This window comes from Helobdella robusta (genome assembly GCF_000326865.2).
Source record: "Helobdella robusta unplaced genomic scaffold HELROscaffold_5, whole genome shotgun sequence".
NCBI classification, from domain to species: Eukaryota; Metazoa; Annelida; class Clitellata; order Rhynchobdellida; family Glossiphoniidae; genus Helobdella; species Helobdella robusta.
Window position 1 is genome coordinate 2,741,590 of NW_008705254.1, and position 21,097 is coordinate 2,762,686.

The 21,097-nt window shown below is 33.3% G+C and overlaps 1 protein-coding gene across 1 annotated transcript; it reads right to left on the reverse strand.

Moving 5' to 3' along the window:
- Nucleotides 1–6,620: 6,620 nt before the first annotated feature.
- On the reverse strand, nucleotides 6,621–12,319 carry HELRODRAFT_163366 (hypothetical protein; the record flags this gene model as incomplete). The annotated part of the gene is made up of 4 exons (XM_009027249.1): nucleotides 6,621–6,874; nucleotides 7,628–7,712; nucleotides 9,934–10,142; nucleotides 12,205–12,319. 4 exons carry the CDS (start codon nucleotides 12,317–12,319, stop codon nucleotides 6,621–6,623), a joined length of 663 nt encoding a protein of 220 aa, XP_009025497.1.
- Between the last annotated feature and the right edge of the window lie 8,778 nt (nucleotides 12,320–21,097).

The following is a 21,097-nucleotide window of genomic DNA, read 5'->3' on the forward strand; positions in this document are numbered from 1 at the left end:
ATCCAACTCAACATATTTCTATCCAGCCAACTACCTTATTTTTCATTCATGAATATATTCAGGCATCTAATTATTAATAATCTTTGTCAATGTTTTTTAAATTTCTTTATTTATGTTTCATCTCAAATGTACAATAAGTAAAGTTAATAAATTGTTATGTTCAGGTACAAAATGAAACATTTCAATGTTTATAAATCTGAGTTTAGATTTTAATGATATCCATCTACCTGTCTCTTCATGTTTACATACAATGGGTTAGCGCCTATACATATGTGTGAAATTATACTTATGTGCAAGTGTGTGTGTGTGTATGCGAGTGTTTGTGCAGTATGTGTGTGTGTGTGTGTGTGTGTGTGGGTGTGTGCGTTTGTGTGTGTGTGTGCGCGCGCATAGTTTTGGGCCAGCCACCAGAAGAAGCACAGGTTGTTAATAATTAATCTCTCATCTACGCTTCTAGACTTCAGTTGATTTATTGTCGGATTATATTGTTCTTTTCATCATTCCCTTCTCTTGTTCATCGTCTTTATTGTTTATATTGATGTCGTTTGTGTGTTGTTGTCGTGTAGTTGTTGGTTGTGTAGTTGTTTGCGTTCTTGTTGATTGTGCAGTTGTTTGCGTTCTTGTTGGTTGTATTGTCGCTAGTACTCTCATTTGTTGTTGGTCTGTCGTGTCTTGTAACATTGCGACACTTATGCTTATGCCATGTTAGGTTTCTGTTGGCCTCTCTCTTGAGCCATGTTGTTGTTATATTCTAGTAAGCAGTGTTGAGTTCAGATGTTATATACGTGGTTATTTATTTTGGTGAGATGTTTTAGAATGATGTCAGATTTGTTGATTTTATGTAAAAGCTTTAAAAGCTGTATATTTTTTCAACCGGTTAACTAAAAACAAATTAATCAAACTTGCAAGTTGCTAAAAAAATTTCGAAAATGTCTGGTAAATACTTGCTGGTTGCATGCTCTAGAGACAGTTTTCGCCTCACACATCTGTCAGAAGGTATTTTCCCCACTGCAATATAATATAACCAACTGAACTTCTCGTGAGGTTCGGTGTCAGCTGAGCTATCTTCGTTATTGTTAGTTCCAGTAAACATCATTAATTACAACAGCCGGCACGTTATCAACTTCACTTTCATGCTAGTTATTTTGCTCATATTTTTTCTTTGTTTTTTATGACTGCACGTTTTTTTCTTTGTTAACTCCTCATTGAGTTATTAATTTTGTTTGTTAATTGATTTGTTCGTTCGTTCATTCATTCATTCGTTCGTTCGTTCGTTCATTCATTCATTCACCAACCGGCCAAGCAGCATAATCTAGCAGTACAAACAGATTTTAGTAATTATGAAAAATTTACTTATCTGTTTTTTATTTTATTTTTTTGCAAAATTTTCACTCGTATTTTTTTCCCATAATTGTCCAGCAATTAGTCGGCACCACACACGCCACACCGCACCACAATCCACCATACCACACCGCACACAACACCACACATGGCCACACCAACCACAACACAGCCCACCACACCAACCACGCCGCACCAGTAGAACGACGGTACAGATGATCATTTCCATCAAATTTATCTCACGCTCCATCCATCATCATGAGCTTTGCTCATCCACTGCATTCAAAATCGTCGTCGTCGTCATCATCATCTCTGTCGTTATCGTCATCAATGTCATCATCATCATCATCATCATCATCATCATCATCATCATCATCATCGTCATCATCATCATCATCAACATCGTCATCATTATCGTCCTCTTCCTTCTCATCATCATCAGTACTTCTCATAAAATTATCATGCCTAGAGTTAACACCACCACCACCAGCACAAACCCCTTTTATTGAAGCATCAGCATACATGTAATGCTGTGTGCAATGGAGATTAGTCATGACGACGATGGTGATGATGATCGTGAAGATGATGATGATGATCAGGAAGAAGAAGATGATGATCGTTAAGAAGATGATGATGATCGTGAAGATGATGACGACGATGAGGATAATGAAAATGAAGCTGCTTCTAAAAACGATAAACCTGACTCTGACCTTAAAACCGATGTTCAATTTGATGATGACGATGATGATGATGACGGTGGTGGTGTTTAATTTGATGATGATGATGATGACTAGGATGATAAAGTTTGATATGATGATGATTATGAAGAGGACGATGAGGATGAGGAAGATGACGAGGATGATGATGATAACGACGAAAATGATGACGATGGAATGGAATTATAAAAAGGTAATTGCGATTATTATTACTATTCCAACAAATGATGCGATGCTGTATAAACGTTAATGACCTCAATAGTGATAATGATAACGGTGACAATGATGATGATGATGAAAATGAAGTCAGTGGCATGTCATCATCACCTAGCATAGCACAGCAGAGTACCGACCAACCAGCCGGCAGACCAACCAGCCAACCAGCCAATCAGCCAACGTAATTCTGGCCGTAAGTAGTACGTGTCAATCAGATCTAACCCTTCCATGATTTATGTAGTCATAAAATTCCTTGCCAACAATATTTGTACCAACATATATGTTAAGACACGCGCGCGCGCACACGCACACACGCACACACGCACACACACGCATACTCACACACATACACATGTACAAAAAACAAATTCAAATCATACAAACACTTTAAATATTTTAATATATTATCACCCCGTATACACACACAGACATGAAGTATATGTACGCAAACATATACATATCTGTATACAGACACACACACACACATACATAAATAAATACATCCACACATACGCACATGGAGTCTGACAGAGGTTTTGTATTGTGAGGTTTTGTATTGTGTTTGCGTGCTTGCACTGGCGTCCTATCGTAGATCGTTGTCATGTGATAACTTTCAGTGACGTACTAGGGCTACATGCGAGGGTTGGAACGAAAAACAATAGTAGTAATAATAATAATAATAAAAAGAAGAAAAAGAAGAAGAAGAAAAGGAAGATGAAGAATAAGAATAAGAAGAGGAAGGAGAGGAAGAAGAAAAAGAAAAAAAAGATGATTATGATGAGTATGATAATGATGAAGAAGAAGAATAACGTAAAAATAAAAACGACAGTAGCAATTATTATTAATAAAAATATTATTGCTTCTATAATTATATTTCTTGTTGGTAGCAGAATTAATTTTAGAATAAGTACAACTGGATGTCTGATTTCGAAGATTAATTATTAACGCCATCCTGACTGTCAGACAAGAGACATGTATGCTTTTAAGTATGTATATTTTTATGTATGTATGTATATTTTTATGTATGTATGTAAGCATGCATGTATGTATGTATGTATGTATGTATGTATGCATGCATGTATGTATGTATGTATGTATGCATGCATGTATGTATGTATAAATGTATGCATGTATGCATGTATGTATGTATGTATTTATGTATACATGTATGTCTACACTGTATGTAGACAAATAACTTGTTGCGTGTGCAAGAAATAAACATGATTTTTATGATGTGCGGTGCCATCATGTAGTCCAGATTGATGGGACATCATCGTTGAAATGTCTGCTAGTGAAGAAATAAGAAACCCGAAACAAACACAATTAGACTAATTATTCAAAGCCACGTTGCGTCATGCCTCATTAATTATTTTCAATTAATTAGGAATTGTTTCAACCAATTAATTAATTAATGTATAAGAATGTTTGTATGTATTGATAAAAGGAAACACAATTAAAAGCAAAAATGATAAATTTTTCTGTTCTAAGCATTGGCCAAATAAGGGGATGATGCACGCCTAATAAAAATTGAAAATTTCTTTTTTTTTACTATAAAAACACAAACAAAGAGCAGCCTTAATTGATACCTACCCAAAAACAACATTCATTCAAACAACAAACATTATTGATACAAACCGTAAACAGAATAGATACTAAGAATATACAAATAATACACAATACATATATGATACAAATAACATATCAACATTGATACATGAAACATAGATACAAACAATGTTGCCATAAAAAACGTAGATACAAACAACATCGATAATACAATCATACATTCAAACAACAGGCAACATCAATACAAACTATCAAACAAAACAAAATACTGAAATAAAAATAAAAATAAACCTTCCTACGAAATGAGAAAAAAACAATTTGAGCTGGACGACTCTTGCAAATGTTTTATTATTGAACATCAAGCCCTCACGTAATTACTTAATTATCTCCTCTTTATAGTCTGCACTACTCACACACACACACACACACACACACACACACGCACACACACGCACACACATACTCACACACACGCATATATAAACATACAAATGCACTACATTGTAGCCCATGAATTTTTAACGGATATATGTATATTATACATACACGAATGTACGTACAACATTTCTTTTGTATAATTTTATATATAAATTTTTGTACAGTAACTAAGGAACCTGATTTAAAATGAGATACACTGTGAAACTGCTTCATTACAAGATGTATAACTTTAAATACAGCGTATTTTGTGATAATACATAATACAGAAAAGCACACACACAGAGAAACACTCACGCACACAGATATGCAGACACATGCACAAACACACATACACAACACACACTCATGTAGATAGGATGGAATCGGCGTATGAAACCGTTTAACTTCAACTATGACGGCTTCGAAAGAAAAAAATTAAAAAAATCAAACGAGTCCAAAGCCAGGAAGATGGATATACACACACACACACACAAACACTCACACACACACATATGCAACCAAAATTTGCATATTTTACATATATGACATAGATATATATTCACACATGTTTTGTTGTAAGAACCACAAAATATTATGAATGTCTGATGGATGTTCAAGCGACAATAATTATGTTACATGCACCTTAAATGTATGTATAACGCTTGAAGTTACATATGTTGTATATTTTTACATGATACAACAGTTATTATTACTTAAACTTGCATCTTCTAATGTTTAAATACAAAGATATACACAAAGTTACATACAAAGATACAGACAAAGAAACATACAGAGATACATACAAAGATAGATAAAATATTATAAACAAAGATACATACACAAATAGATACAAAAACAGATACTAAGATACAACGTGGTGTGCGAAGCGGATGTTTACCGCATGATACAGTGAAGGAGAGTGACCGGCCCATCATCCAAGCGTCCAGCGAGCAAACCATTGAACGACATCTTTTGAAAAATTAATAACGTAGATGATCGTTCTTATAAATGCATGTCTGATGACCGATCAATATGTATTGACCGGACCTGGATATTTTGGCACATCTACAGCGTGTGCATGCGTATGTGTGTGTGCGTGTGTATGTGTGCATGCGTATGTGTGTGCGTGTGTATGTGTGCGTGTGTATGTGTGCGTGTATGTATGTGAATGTGAGCGTGTGTTATCTGTTTTTATTATTCCGAATGAATACTGACTCACAACGTGCTGTTGGTTTTTTTAATTTTGTGATAATTAACCATAACCGTTGCTGCTGTCTGTTAAATTGTTAGCGAATGATTTTGTAATGCATGCTGCTTAAAATTTTTGTTGCTTTTTAATATTTAAAAATGAAAATTAAGATGTCTTTTAAAAAATTGCGAAAACAATGAGTTGATGTTTAAGAACATGCGAACATGATGAATGAAAGTAGAACAAGTCTTCAACAAATGTTAACACGTCTGCGTCGAGCCTAATGACAAGAAGAGGAAAGAAGATGGAAAAGAAGAACACAATCACTCAAATTGGATGACTTTGACATTTCGCTGATAAAAAAAGTCTTGGAAATTATTTTAACAGTTTCGCAAAGTAAAATGTCAAGTGAATTTTTTTAAAGGTAGTGAGTAACTATATCGATAGAGATTCCCAGCTTTAGCGTTACTTCAATGTAACAAGATTTCTGTAAAAAAATGCCTAAAATTTGTTCGCTAAGTTTCAATTTTTACAATTTAGATGGCTCTTGGCGTGATTACAACACGTTCCAAAATGTACATTTTCAAAACATGTGACTACCTTCACTATGCGTGATGGTGCGCTCTTGAAAAAGTATTCGTGCATTCATTTTAAAATTTCAGATTAAAAAATTGAATAAGCCATAAATATTTTCATCAAATCATTGAGAAAAATCGCCATAAAATAAATGTGGAAAAGCATTTTTCGTTTTAACTTTTTCTCCTCTCACGAAATACTTGCATTTTAAATCCTGGGGCTTAACATGGCAGCACGGAGATGACACTTTGTCAATTGGCAGTTTGATGCTTTACTGATGGAAAGTTTTGTTCTTGGTGCCCACACATGTGGAGCGAGATGGAGTGATGGCATAAAAACGAATGAAAGACATGGATGAAAGGATGTATACGAACGAGATGTGGATGAAGATGGAGAAGATGGATACGAAAGTGATGTGGATGAAGATGGAGAAGATGGATACGAAAGTGATGTGGATGAAGATGGAGAAGATGGATACGAAAGTGATGTGGATGAAGATGGAGAAGATGCGTGAATGTATTATGAATGGAAAGAAGGATGATATACGAGACGAAAGAGCGGTTGGATAAGAATAACATTTATTTGAATTCTATCAATTGTTAATTTATGAATGGGGTGTCATCTGCCGCATTGTTTATGTCACGGCAACCGAAGGCCACTTCATCACCGACGACATCAGCATTGTTATCATTGTCATCATTTTGGTCATTATCAGTGTCATCAGACGCCGTCAGCATATTAAGTAGCTTCCTCCAAGCTTTGCCTTCCATCCCCTCTATCATCACAACTGTTGCACTCTTCCTCTTCACTGCTCTACTTGCCATCCTCGCTTCATCCTCATTTATTTTCATTACTATTTACATTACAGAAAGAGTTGTTACTTTTGTAATAAATCAAGGTGAAAAAATAAAATCAAATTACAGAAAAAGGTGACTTCACGTGATGGTGTGGTTTTGATAAAGGTTTTGCAGTAAAATTTTTAAAAAATATTTGTGTTGTAATAAAAAAACAAATTGTTAATAAATAAATCAATTGCCTTATATATTTTAAAGGTTAATGAAAACAAAAGTAAAAAAATTTTTTTTTCATGTAAAAATAAACAAGAGAGCCGTACACGAGATGAACAATTAATTCATGTCCGCAAAGTTTATTAAAAGAAAAATTATTTAAAAATTTTAATGTCAAAACATTTTTCAAGCTTGTCTTTAATCGCTTATAATGGTTTTGTATTTAAAAATGGCAACATTGTCAACATCAACTGAAAATTTCAGCCAATAAGATGCAACTAAAAAACATTACAATCGCAAAAACATTAAACAAAATCTAATTCTAGTACATCAAAGACGTTTTTTATCAGCTACAATTCAGGATAACTGAAAATAAAAATAAACTTACATTCAATACAACAACAACAACAACAATAAAACAACAACAACAACAATAAAACAACAACAATAAAACAACAACAACAACCACAACAACAAACAAACAAATTCTAAAAAACGTGAACATAACAATGTAAAGAACAACAATACATCAATATTGAACAAAACCAACATTACACGTAAACAACAGTGCACGTGGCAATAACACTTTGACCTCTAACCTCTGATGCAAGTGTACTCAACCTCCAGGTAGCTCTTCAGTTCAGCGTTGCATGGCTTGATGTTGTCGAACGATGGCTCTATCACCTCAAGAACAACAACAATATCAAATTTTTTATTATTTTAATAACTACGTGATGAAATTATTTATCGTTAATATTTATACTTTTGATTAATATTGATTAAATAAGTACAATTTATTACATTAAATTTGATTGCTTATCTGAGTTGTTTGTTGTTTATACCACAATATGTACAAATATGTTCCAGGTTAAAATGTAAATTGAAAACGACAAATTGTAAACATTCTTTATTTATTAAGTTTTTTTTTTATTTAGTTTACCTAGTTTGCTGGTTTAATTTACAAATAAAAAAGTAAAAAAAGTTATGGCTCAGCATTATTCTTAATAATGATTTGCACCCCATTCTAATTCAACTTCGACCTTCCAGTTTTTAAATTTATTTCACTTTATAGCCTGGAGAGGACATGTGTCTCCTCTTCTATTTTCCGATGATTACTCTTTTTTTTACAGATTAGAGAATTTGACATAATTAAAAAAAATCGATAAGATTTTAGATTTGCTCCAACAAATTATACAAATTATCGTTATTGAATATTCTATTGGCAGCGTGATGGCATAATGGTTAGAGTCTCCTGGTACTGATGTCGAGATTATGTACGAACACAAAAGTATTCGCGCCTATCATACGCCATGTGTATGATGCATGGTTTTCACGCCTATCCATCTACGCTGTGTGAATTGGTTGGTCGTTGAAACCTCTGAAGCAGATGCACAAGAGTTAATGACTTTTGACCTTTAACCTTTATTGAAGATGAACAAAACCAGGCTACAACACTCCAAATATACTAAAAATAAATGTTTGCGATTTTGTTAGAAGGGATAGCTGAGCTAAGTGCTTATAAATAAATAACTGTTGAAAATTAAATAGACCTGCATTTTTATGTACAAATAAATATAAAATAAGTAGAATAAATCATTAAAAAATAATTTATGGCTCTGAATGAAGCCGCAAAATATTAAATTTATGGTATTAATTCGTAACTTGGTAGGCAATTATTTTCATCATTAAACAAAGACGCATCATCACCATCTTCCTCCTCCTCTTCCTCCTCCTCTTTCTCCTCCTCTTCCTCCTTCTCCTAATCATCATCATCATCATCATCATCATCATCATCATCATCATCATCATCATCATCATCATCATCATCATCTCATCATCGTCATCGTCATCATCATCATCATCATTTAACTTAATCGCTATAATCGTCGTAAAGAAAATCTTCATTATTATTTATGTTAATGACGCAGTCATCATTCTATAGCGCTTAACATCAGCAAAACAAAAAGCTAATACCTACTAATGATACGAAGAAGCAATCATAATTATATCTAGCTCCTCTCATTGCCCAATCACATCGTGCAGCACAGCAACAGACATCATCATACAACATGCCAATCGACCGACCAACCAACTAGCAACAACATAACGAAAGAATCGTCATTGCTTGCCACTCTTGAATTAACAAAAAGTAATTATGGTGTATATAATTCATTGAATATCTAATGAGATTGATGGTGCATTGATCATGGCACTCATAACACATCATGTTGACATGCTTCTTGTTGTATCAGTCCTGTATGATGTATAGACTGTATATAGACTGCCTATAGATTGTATATAGACTGTATATAGACTGTATAAAAACTGTTTATAGGTTGTATATAGACTGTTCACGTTCAGTGTCGATACCAAATGTATCATGTTTTTGTGTGCTTGTCATTTGTTTGTTCTTTGTTTTATGTTAAATTGAAATTGTAAAGTTTCAGCTGGCTCATTTTTTAGCAATATTAAAGTGGATAGATATCATTTTATTTTATATTATTTCATTTCATGTATATCATAACATTTCATATATAAATATCATTTTATTTCACACACATCATATCATTTTGTTTTGTGTTAAAAAATTCTTTTACACATGCACAACGTAAGCGTACATGCATGACGATGCGAAATGTTGTTTGTTTTTCGTTGGCGTGATGCTGGCGTGTTGATGCTGGAGGCCTGCGAGCTCCTTGGCACACACTCAAACACAGAAAGAATTTGATTAAAAATTCACCATTCATCCAAATTACCCATTTTAAAATTTTCATAAGAGATAAATTTAAAAGTTGTTTACCGCAGTTCACTTTGAGTGAACTAGGGCGTATAAACTTTTCTTACCTAAATAATCTCTCAGAAGGTAACACGTAACTCGACAAAAGGAAATAACAACTTCACTCACTTGGAGAGTGCAACTGTCTCTAGCCGAGCACTTCCTATCCATAATGGATAACACATTGGAGTGGCAGCCAATGAAGCCGAAGTTTGTCCTCACACATTTGCCCAAATTTTTTCGTCCGTAGTAGGATGACGTCATCAAGATGACGTGACCTAGGGGACAGGTGGCCTTGAATGTTTCGTAGTGGCAGTACTCTTCTTGGCTCGTTAGCACTGCGGGTCGGTGTTAGATTATTATTTACTAATTATAATTATTATTAGTATTATTATTTCTATTATTAATTTATTATTTTCATAATTACTACACACACAATCGCACTTGAAGGTAAGAATGATTCATTGCTTCCTGTAACAAATTTGAAGTTTAATTGAATCGCTATTACATCAACTGTTGAAGTTTAGCTGATGGTAGGTAATATTTTTTTAGGTTGAATTATTTTTCAAATGTTATCTACATAATGATGTGTTGAGACATTAACGATTAATGATTGATAAAATTTAATAAAAAGTTCGTTGGGCACAACTGCGAAGGATTCATTTTACATTCGTCACACTAATTCAACACAATAACATAGAAAACTAACTTTTGTGAAAAATCTTTTGATATTATTTTTATTATCCTTATTATTATTAGTAGTAGTAGATGTTGTTATAGCTGCAGCAGTAGTAATAGCAGTAGTAGTAGCAGCAGCAGCTATAGTATTAGTAGCAGTAATAGCAGCAGTAGTAGTAGCAGTAGTAGCAGCATATGAACGCATATGTAGTATATGAACGCGAGTAATAAATTAAGAATGACGAACAAATTAAACTCAGTAACAATTATTACTATTATTACTCTTATTCATATTATATTATATTTTATTATTATTCATATTATTTTTATTACAGCTTCAGTAAAGGTGAATAAATTATTAGCATTGCAAATAACTTTTGAACTATCTCCACAATTTCGTAATCTACACATTTTCAATCACCTTTTGTGCCCGAGAGAAGAATTATATGGAATGGTGTTCCGCGGTCTTTCCGGTTGAATAAGGTCCAATGCATTACAATACCAACACTAATAAGCTCCAACATCACTCCTATGCTTCATAACAAAAACAGACCTTCGATTGTCGTGTTTGTTGTTTGTTTGTTTGTTTGTAAGTTGGTTGGTTGGTGTGTTTGAATGATTGTTTGTGTGGTTGTATGTTTGCATGTTTGTGTGATTGTTTGTTTTGTTTTCTGTGATTGTTTGTATAACTATTTGTTTGTGTGAATAAATGTGGGCTTGCTTAACAGTTTGTTTGTTGATTTAATGGTTGGTTTGTCGGCTGGCTGATTTGCGTTGGTTTGAATTCGCTTGTGCAGAATGCTCGAGCTGGAGTGTCTCCTGTTAACATTTTTTGTTTGTGTGCTTTCAATTATTTAGTTTTTAACTTTTGTTTGTCGACTCATGAGCTATGTCTGTGTAATGAACTGAGACGAATGGAGAGCTGTGTAAAAGTGTTTCTGTGTGCGTGAGAGAGAGAAAAAGATAGAGAAAGAAAGAGAGAGAGAGTACCGCATGTGTGTGTGCGTGTGTATGTGTTTGTGTCTGCGGAGTTTGGAGAATGTACACGTGTGTGTGCGCGAGTCTGATGATGTAAAATACAATCTTTCGGTTTTTTTCGAGTGTGTTTTTGGCGTGTACGCACGTTTGTTCATGTGTTTCTTTGTTTGCAGCTTTGTGTGGGTATGCGAATGCAATTATCCGACGTTTATTAGGCAAAATTTTTATCAAGGCAAAAGGTATGTTACTCATTAAAGCAGTGCAAATGTTTAGTTCTCTCTTGTTATAAATAGAACCTGACTCACATTTTTATGTTGTGCAGTTTCAGTAGGCTGGGTTCTGCTATTCAGCCTTCACTCATATTTTCGTCCTTAAATTATTAGTATTTAATCTTTTTTATTAATTAACGTTATTGTATTTATTGCCGTTTTGATATGATAATAGATATCATAGTGTAGGTGCAATGAGTACATCCATCCATCCATCATTCCATTCATCCATCCATCCATCCATCCATCCATCCATCCATCCATCCATCCATCCATCCATCCATCCATCCATCCATCCATCCATCCATCCATCTATCCATCCATCCATCCATCCATCCATCCATCCATCCATCCACCCATCCATCCATCCATCCATCCATCCATCCATCCATCCATCCATCCATAACTTCTCATTTTTTTCCATGTCATAAATCACCTCATTCATTATTTACACATTCAATTAATCACAATGTACATATATTTATCGCGGCCTTCCCGCCATTATGAACATCATCTTGGCATGTCATCTCGCCATACAATGCATCGTTGGAGAACCAACACGCAGTGGCATTCGTGTAATTAAGCTCCATTTTATTATCCTCCCATGAATATATTAATTGTTGCATTTATGGCCATTATATTTCCTGGCTTTGTACAACTTTTTACTAAACCCACCAAGGGTTGATTCACAAATGACGCTAAATGTATATTAATTGATATGTACACACTTTTTAATGTATGTTATAACATATGTTGTATATTAGTTTATAAAAAGTATGTAATGTGTATGATGCATGTATATACAACGAATATCTACATATGGATATCAGTGTACGTACGTGTATGTGTATATAGACGTATGATTGTTGTTTGTTTTTATGGAGCATTTGTATTTGTAGTGGGGACATTTCTTGTTGGAAGGTTTGGCAAGAGAATGCATTGTTTTCTATAAATCGTCCTATCAGCCTTCATCCAAGTGATTGCCCGCGTCTCTATGTGTGTAAATGTGTGTGTGCGCGTGTAATTGAATGTCGGAGTGTGTGCAAATGTGTGTGTGTTTGAGAGTGTGTGAAAATACTCATTCATATCTGTGTGCGATTGTTTTTGTGTGAACATATGTATGTGTGTATGTGTGAATGTCAAAATATTTTCGTATATTCTAAAGTCATTTTTTTATTGTGCACCTGCTTTTAAAGGTACCAAAAAAACAAATAAACAGAGAGCTTATATGAAGGTTACATTACATCGATACCAATCACTGCAGGACCAGCCGCCTTTAACCATGTACGTCTGTGTTGTGTGTGGGCATGTTCATCTAATAGTTTATCTACACATTCATTTCCATTTCTCCATGTATTATTCTTCAAATCATTAGCAACTGACGGGCTTTAAAATACATACTTTGATAATTTATTTCACTCATGTGAGCATAGCTTTTAGAGAAATGCTATTTTTTAAAACTTGTTTGAACGTTGTATTTTGCTTGCGTGGTCTTCGGGCGAAAACAGATATTTCCCTTTTGTTCTTTTTTGTTCATTTTTAATAAATTTTTATATTTCAACTATTAAAAATTTATACCATCGAACCAGCCGTCGTGAAAGTGATGCGTATGCAGAGGCATTTGCTACTTGGAAATAATCTGTTTTATGTCTTGCATTAACCTGGCCTCCTTATTATGCATGCAAATTTGCCATTCTTTACTCCCATTACGAGCAGTTTATTTATTTTTTTTATAAAAGGTTACGCTTTGTATGTCCCATCTGAATGAGGTTTTCAATATCTCAAACGCAAAATACTTTATCTAACAATCATTTTGTGTAAAGTAATATAACAAATTTATTCTAATGTATGAATTAGCCTTAATTTGTTTAATGCATTTATATTTGCATCATTTATATCTTAATCGTATTTTTCACTTCGCACGCAATCCAATGTTCTTTACGGCCTGGCGTTCAAACCACGACCTCAGTTTCAGCAACATTTCTCTCTCTCTCTCTCACTCTCTCTCTCTCTCTCTCTTTACATATACTTTAACACACACTTTCTCTCTCTCCCTCCTCTCTCTCTATCTCTCTTCCATTTTTCTGTATCTCCGTATTCACCTGTCTGTAAGTATGTTTGTTGTTTTTTGCATATTTATGTGTACGGCTGCTTTAGTTTATGTCTCCAACCATGGATTGATTGATTTGTAGAAATCTATACACTCATCAGATGTGATTATATTGATGTAACAACGTGTGCGTGTGCGTGTGCGTCGTCTGTTCGTTCTAGCATGCTACCCTCTTTAATTTTATTTAATTTAATGCTTCGTTTTAAACAAAACTCGTAGATCAGGGTTAGAAATATGCTCTTAAAAATATGCTCTCCACAATTTTATTCCTATTATTGGACGATTTGTCTTCAGTTTTTTTTTCAATTTTTTTGTTTTTTATGCTATTGTTTTAAAGGGAAAACTTTGTTTTTGTTTAATTCGTTTGGAAAATTTATGGTAAAATGCAGTTATATTACATTATAAACATTATATATATATATATATATATATATATATATATATATTTGTGAATGTTTGTTTGATTTACTGTATTAAATTTATTTGTTCATTCATTAGCAGTATATGACAATGTTTTAAATATTTAATAACTAAGTTTTAATCATTCGAATGATTTATTCGTCCATCTTTGAACATGTATACATTTAGTTGAATACACATGTCAAAAAAGGGTTTTCTTTTTCATTTGAAACACTGAACTTATCCTTGCAGATCATATTTCCAATCTTCCTAACCTGAAATATTTACGTAACATTGACGATAATCTAAATTTTGAAAACTGAAACATGCAAAAACTAAATAACTTTAATTATATTTGTAAAAGGCTTTCAGTTAAATTTTCCGAATCTCCAAACGAACGAAATCTATTTTGCTATTTTGTAATTTTCAATTTTGTAAATTCAAATAAAATTTTAACACCTAACCAACTAAATCTAGAAAAACAGTGGGGTGCCACAAATCATTAAGATATTTCGGCAACAAAAACAAATAATGCCCAGTGAGAACTGTTGAATAATATATTATATATATATATGTGTGTATACATATATATCTATATATATATATATATATATATATGTGTGTGTGTGTGTGTGTGTGTTTATGTTTGTATGTTAATGTGTGTGTGTGTGTGTTGTGTGGAGTGTGTGTGTGCAATGTGTAAAGTTGCATATTGCTTATGTCATGTTTTCACGCTTCGATCTGTTCTCAGTGCAACGACATTCAAGTGTACTTTGAAATTGTTGTCAAGCAGTTTCATGCTCACTTGGAAAAGAATAAATGAAACGATTCGGAGGAATATTTTTGAAATTTTTGACACATAGCAGTCTTTATGACAGGAGAGGAAGTGAAATTTTCTAACATCATTTGATTGTTATATGATAGCGAGTTCAATGGACGGAATAATCTGATGATATGATAACTGGATGTGATGTTGTGCTGGTTATGTGATGTTACGCCTGAAAACGTGACGTATGCATGCGTAATGATGCGATGATCAAAATAGAAGTGTCTCACTCAAACGACTTATTGTGTAATGACATATTTATGATAATATAATATAATTTTATGATAATAAGGTAGGTGCAACTATTTTTCAATATGATTATGAAAAAGTAATTTAATGTCGTACCAAATGGTTGGAAGATGTGATGATATTATAAAATGGTGATAAAGTTATGTGATAATTTGATGCAACAAATGTTTTTTATAAAATAGAAAATGACGCTACTATATGATCTGGTGTTGTAATACAGCAAAAATAAATAGAACACATTTTTTCAGAACCTGACCGAAATTTGAGTTTTGTCTCATTTTCAACAGTTATTGATCACACAAAAGCAAAACATCGATAGAATGCCAGTGCATTTTATGTGCTACATGTTATATACTTGTCACTAAATGTATTTTTAGACCAAAAAAAGTCAAAAAGTTATACACCAACACTGAAAACTAATATGTACATTTCAACCACATTCAACGCATTAGATGCCATCTTGGTTCTCAAATTATAAACTTGAAAGAAGCAAAACACGTGTTGCGTTGCTAAAAAAAAGTCCTTTAATGGGGGTTGTGACCAGTTCAATGTAAGAAATAAATTGGAACCTTCATTGTTATTTATAGAATATTAAATTGGGATCGCGGTCAAGCTAGCCGATGAAACGTCTTTAATTCGATTGCCACCAAGCGTTTTATTACTTTTGGCCGGTGTGATGCAGCTGATGAAATGGAAAAAATATTTTCAATTGTTTCGCTGCAAGTGCAATGGAAACATATTCCACTGCCAAATGTTGCTCAGTTTCTGAGAATAAAAAATTAATTGTTGGTATTAAAATCTATGAAAATATAAATGTTCTTTATTTGGATTTGCAAGGCGATCCAGCAGTACCTTACTCAGCACGTTCTCTCATCTAGGAGTAGTTAATGGGAAGAACTTTTTAACGTTTCAATTTAATTTGTTTCAAAAAATTGCGTCTAACAGACGCTACATTTAGGTTTTTAATCAATCAAATAAATATCTAATAAATAATAGTTTGTTATAAGCAAAACAAAGGCAGGCAAACAAGCAGGCAGAATGTTAAACAAACAAAAAGAGACAAACAAACAAAGAGGCAGACAAACAAACAAAAAGACAAAGACATTTGCGCGCATTCCTCCTCGCATGGTGGCTTCTTTGACACAATAAACTCATTAAGCGCTCCAGATAACACGCATCAGACGGCCTGTCACGTGAAAAAATGGCGGATGGAATTAAGGCGGGAATCTCAGCTGAGATAGGTCATTATGCGAGTTAATGGAGGATTTGAAGAGTCTGCAGAACTCCACGTGCGTACGTATCTCAGACGGCACCTCCTTTCTTCTATACTTCCTCTCATTACCTGCATCCAACTAAGTGATGTGAGAAGAGTTTCAACAAAATAAATTGGAGAAAAATTATCTGTTGAGTAATACCACACACTGCATATTTTATTTACTGCAACTGACATTATGCAACGTGTTCATCCTGCTTGAAACGTTGCACTGCTTACAAACATCACAAACAGAGCGTTTTAAAGTTTTTAAATTTTGTAACGCAACAATATGCAACGACGTGCATGAGATGAACGATTATGAATCGTTATGTAAGTAAAAGCCTACATTATAAACGATAGCAAAATACATTAGTCGTTATGTAACAACAGTGTAACAGTGTACAGTAACACGCAACATGTAGCGATGTGCAACAATACACGAAATATAAGTGCACACAGTAACTATATCACATGGGTAAACATTAAACACAGAGCAACTCCACACATAAAAATATCAACTTCACACATAGAAAGAAGCCTCACACATAGCAGCACCACACATAGCAGCACCACACATAGCAGCTCCACACCAGCAGCACCACACATTGTAGCGCTACACACAGCTGCACCACACATAGTAGCGCCACACACAGCAGCTCCACACATAGCAGCATCACTTATGGCAACATTTCGAGTAAAGTACAACATTATAAAAATAACCATTTTAATCTCACCGATAAAGGTGTAATGCGTTGATTAAATCATTGTTAACACAACATACTTGCAAGCTTAATATGTATGTATATGCGAGTTGTTCGGGCATCATGTGATGATGTGTATGTATGTATGTATGTTTGTGTATATGTATGTACGTGATGAAAGTATGTATGTTTGTATATACGCGATGTGCGGTGTATATAAGTGTGCTAGTATGTTTGTATGCACATGTTATGTGTATTTATGTGTATGTATGTATGTATGTATGTTTGTGTAAACTTGTGTTTGAACATTTCAATGTATATAATTTATGGTGTACTTAATGTTTGCATGCAGGTAGGATGGTAGGTAGGTAGGAAGGCATCCAATCATTTCTTTCTTATAATGTGCATTAAAGCAGAGAGTGTTGCTTGCACCTTTTCACTTTGCATTCTTTATTCGCCACTCATTCAATCCCATAACAGCGCTGATGGTGATTAAAATGATAATTTCAATAGATACGATGAAGATCAAAGTATCATTTGAAAATTATCAAAATTATTTTCTAGATTACAATTTCAACTATGCATTGGAAAACAATTTGAATTTTTATTGCCATAAATTTTTATAATGATAGTGAATGTGCAAACGATCAGGCATTCAATGGTAGTGTTTTTCATTGGAGGTTATTTCCTGGCGATATCATCCCCACCCTACATTTCAAAAGACATCGTTAAGAAAAATTTTTCTCTTTTACGATTCATTGTCAAATGTAAAAGTAATTCTACAGAAAGTAATTTTACTTAGATTAATTTTACACTCTGCTCGGAGTAATTTTACATAAAAATTTCTTACGAAAGACTAATAATTTTGTCTGTACTTCACTCCAATTTAACACGATGTACGAAACTGAACAAAGGAATAATTGGAAAAATTTTTTTGAACTCCCCACTATGAAGATTAAAAGATAGCTAGCTCTCTGCCAGGTGTTTGTTAACCTTTATAAAATATAATGAAAATGTTTTTATAATTGAAATGAATTATTGATTATTTTATTAAAAATCAAAATAGACGGTTTTTTCGTTGTTCTTTGAATGAGACTTTTGAAATCTCCTCCGAACAGGCATCCATGTGGACATGTTGATGACTGAATTATTTTAGTGTATCATGTGATGATATCATTTTAGAATTATCATTTCCATCTCCATGTAACCTGTGGTGATGTTAATAGTTGGATTATCTACATGCGCCCATCTTATTTTCTTGTCATGGCGCCACAATATTACTTCCTCATTAAAATTTAGCTCGCTAACTCATTGGCAAGATATCAAGAATATTTTTCAAATTTTGAAAGAACATAAAATTGAATGAGGGTTCTGCAGAAAATTCTTATTGCCAACAATGATCTGAAGTCTTTCAATCTTTAATTTATAAATTTAAAATTTTATAAATTTTATTGAAAATATTAATAAAACACTGAAACTCGCATGCCGCATTTAAATTTCAGAATAATTTGTTCTTGCACACACACGCACATGTGGACACGTATGTGGGTTAACAGCAATCACTGCTCCATAGTTCTGCTCTTTAAGAGGCATTCACGATCCATTGAATACAATTAAGCCAAAAAATTTAGTAGCCAATTTGTAGGAAAGGAAGAGAGCGAGATAGTGAAAGAGAGAGAGAGAGAGAGAGAGAGAGAGAGAGAGAGAGAGAGAGAAAGAAAGATAGTTGCGTCGTTTAATTAATGCAAGTAATCATTTCATTTATTTCCTAAATTTAATTACATAATTCGCCAAATGTTATAATGTAATCAATTTTTCCAGCCTAGGGTTGTGCTAGCAATTGAATTAGAGAAGTTCCTCTATTGCTTCATTATTCAGAATGCGGCAAGCTGTTCAAATGTTATTTGGTCATATTTTTGTATGTATTTATGTTTGTGGCAACCAATTTCTTTATTATATAAAATTATTTTATTAGCAGTTAAATTACTATGTTTAAATTGTTCTATTTTTATAGTGTATGAAATATTTTCATCAGAGTTTAATGGTGTAAAACAGGGTTGGGCAAATTACGGCCTGCTAGCCACATGCGGCCCGCGAAGCTATTTTATGCGGCCCGCGAGGCTTTGTTTGCCAAAGAAGCTCGTCAGCCAGACATTATGACCGAAAAAAGGAGCCGCAAATATTAAAAAAATTCTCCCCGTGTCAAAAAAGTTTGTTATTTAAGTACATATGCGGCCCTTCAAAGGAAAAATAGTTCACAATGCGGCCCTCACAGCAAAAAGTTTGCCCACCCCTGGTGTAAACATTGCCTTCATGTGTATGTGTCTGTGTGTATATCTTACTTAACATTTTAATGTTTTCAGTTTGATGAAAAATCTTTACATCGGCTCCACAAATTTTTTCATATATATCTTCATAAAATTAGTTTTGTTTTTCAGAAAAATATAAGTATTATAGAAAATATTCAAACATCAATGAACATGTACATTTTATTATTTATTGAGCATATCCGTTTTAATAAAGTTTTTAATTTATTCTTTACAGCTGACAACACACTTTCATCATTTCTTGTTAACAATTTTCATTCATTAATTTAACTTTTTCACAGCTAACAACATGATTTATTTGTTAATTTATTCCTAATTCTCTAAAATTACGAAAGTGAAAATATTGTGAATGTAGAGTTTTTTTTTCTTCTCGTTCCAATGAATAAATTTATTTTTATGTCTATCTCTTCCTTAAACAAAATTTTAATAAACATAAACTTTTAATGTTTTATTGTTTATGTTTTTTTGTTGTTTTAGTGGACTCTATGAGCAATAAATTCGCAAAAAAAAACAAATAAAAATTTCAATAATGTTTTACGTCGATGTTTTTGGGAAGGTTTTTGTTGGTGATATGTTTATTTAGGTATATGAGTTACAAATGTGTGTGTGTGTGTGTGTGTGTGTGCGTGTGAAGTTTGTCTTAGTTGACAGTGGACTTTGCCAAAAAAGTAAACAGCTCTGAACTTCATTTAACTAATTTTTCATAATTTATTTCTGATTTTGTTTCAATCTATTGCCAAAAATTATATATAAATGATGGCTTGCCTGTTTCTTAAAAATATGCCTATAAATCTTATAAACCACCGACCACAAACGATATCTTATATGCGGCTCATGTTGCATCTTTCGGATCGGACAGAGAGACCTGCTGCCCAATGATTTACTTAATGTTTAAAAAACAATGACAATATGAAATGCATCGGATTGATAAATGTCCAATCCAAAGTCCTTAAAATATTGCTATCTGATGTGCACATGTGAGGCACCTCTGCTGTGAATTTCTTCTATGTATAATACCTTTCTTTATGTGCAGGGCTCGTGTTTGTATGTGGGTTACTTGTTTTTTGTTTAACAACATTTCGTTATCATGTTGCAATGTTTTCGTTACAAACATTCTAATTTTTGCATGTTACTAATTAAGATTATACTATGATTTATCAATATTATAGGACGCTAAAAAAAGATGCTCGTGACGATAAGCTCAACGAAACTCCACATAAATGGAATGGAGATGAGAACAAGAATGGATGCATGCAAATGTTATTTAAATGAGATTGTTTTAAAAATTTAAAACTATCTCGACATCCGCACATATGCAAGTGCATTCATGTAGACATTTGAACATATAAACATGTAAAGAGTTGCTATGTAGGTAGGTGAGTGAGAAGTTGGCTGATTGTAATTGAATTTATGTGACCCGATTTGATGGATTGTTGCTCTAGAAAAATTCACCTCCCTACTCACAAATCTTATCACAGAACTTCGTGTAGGCAGATGTGTT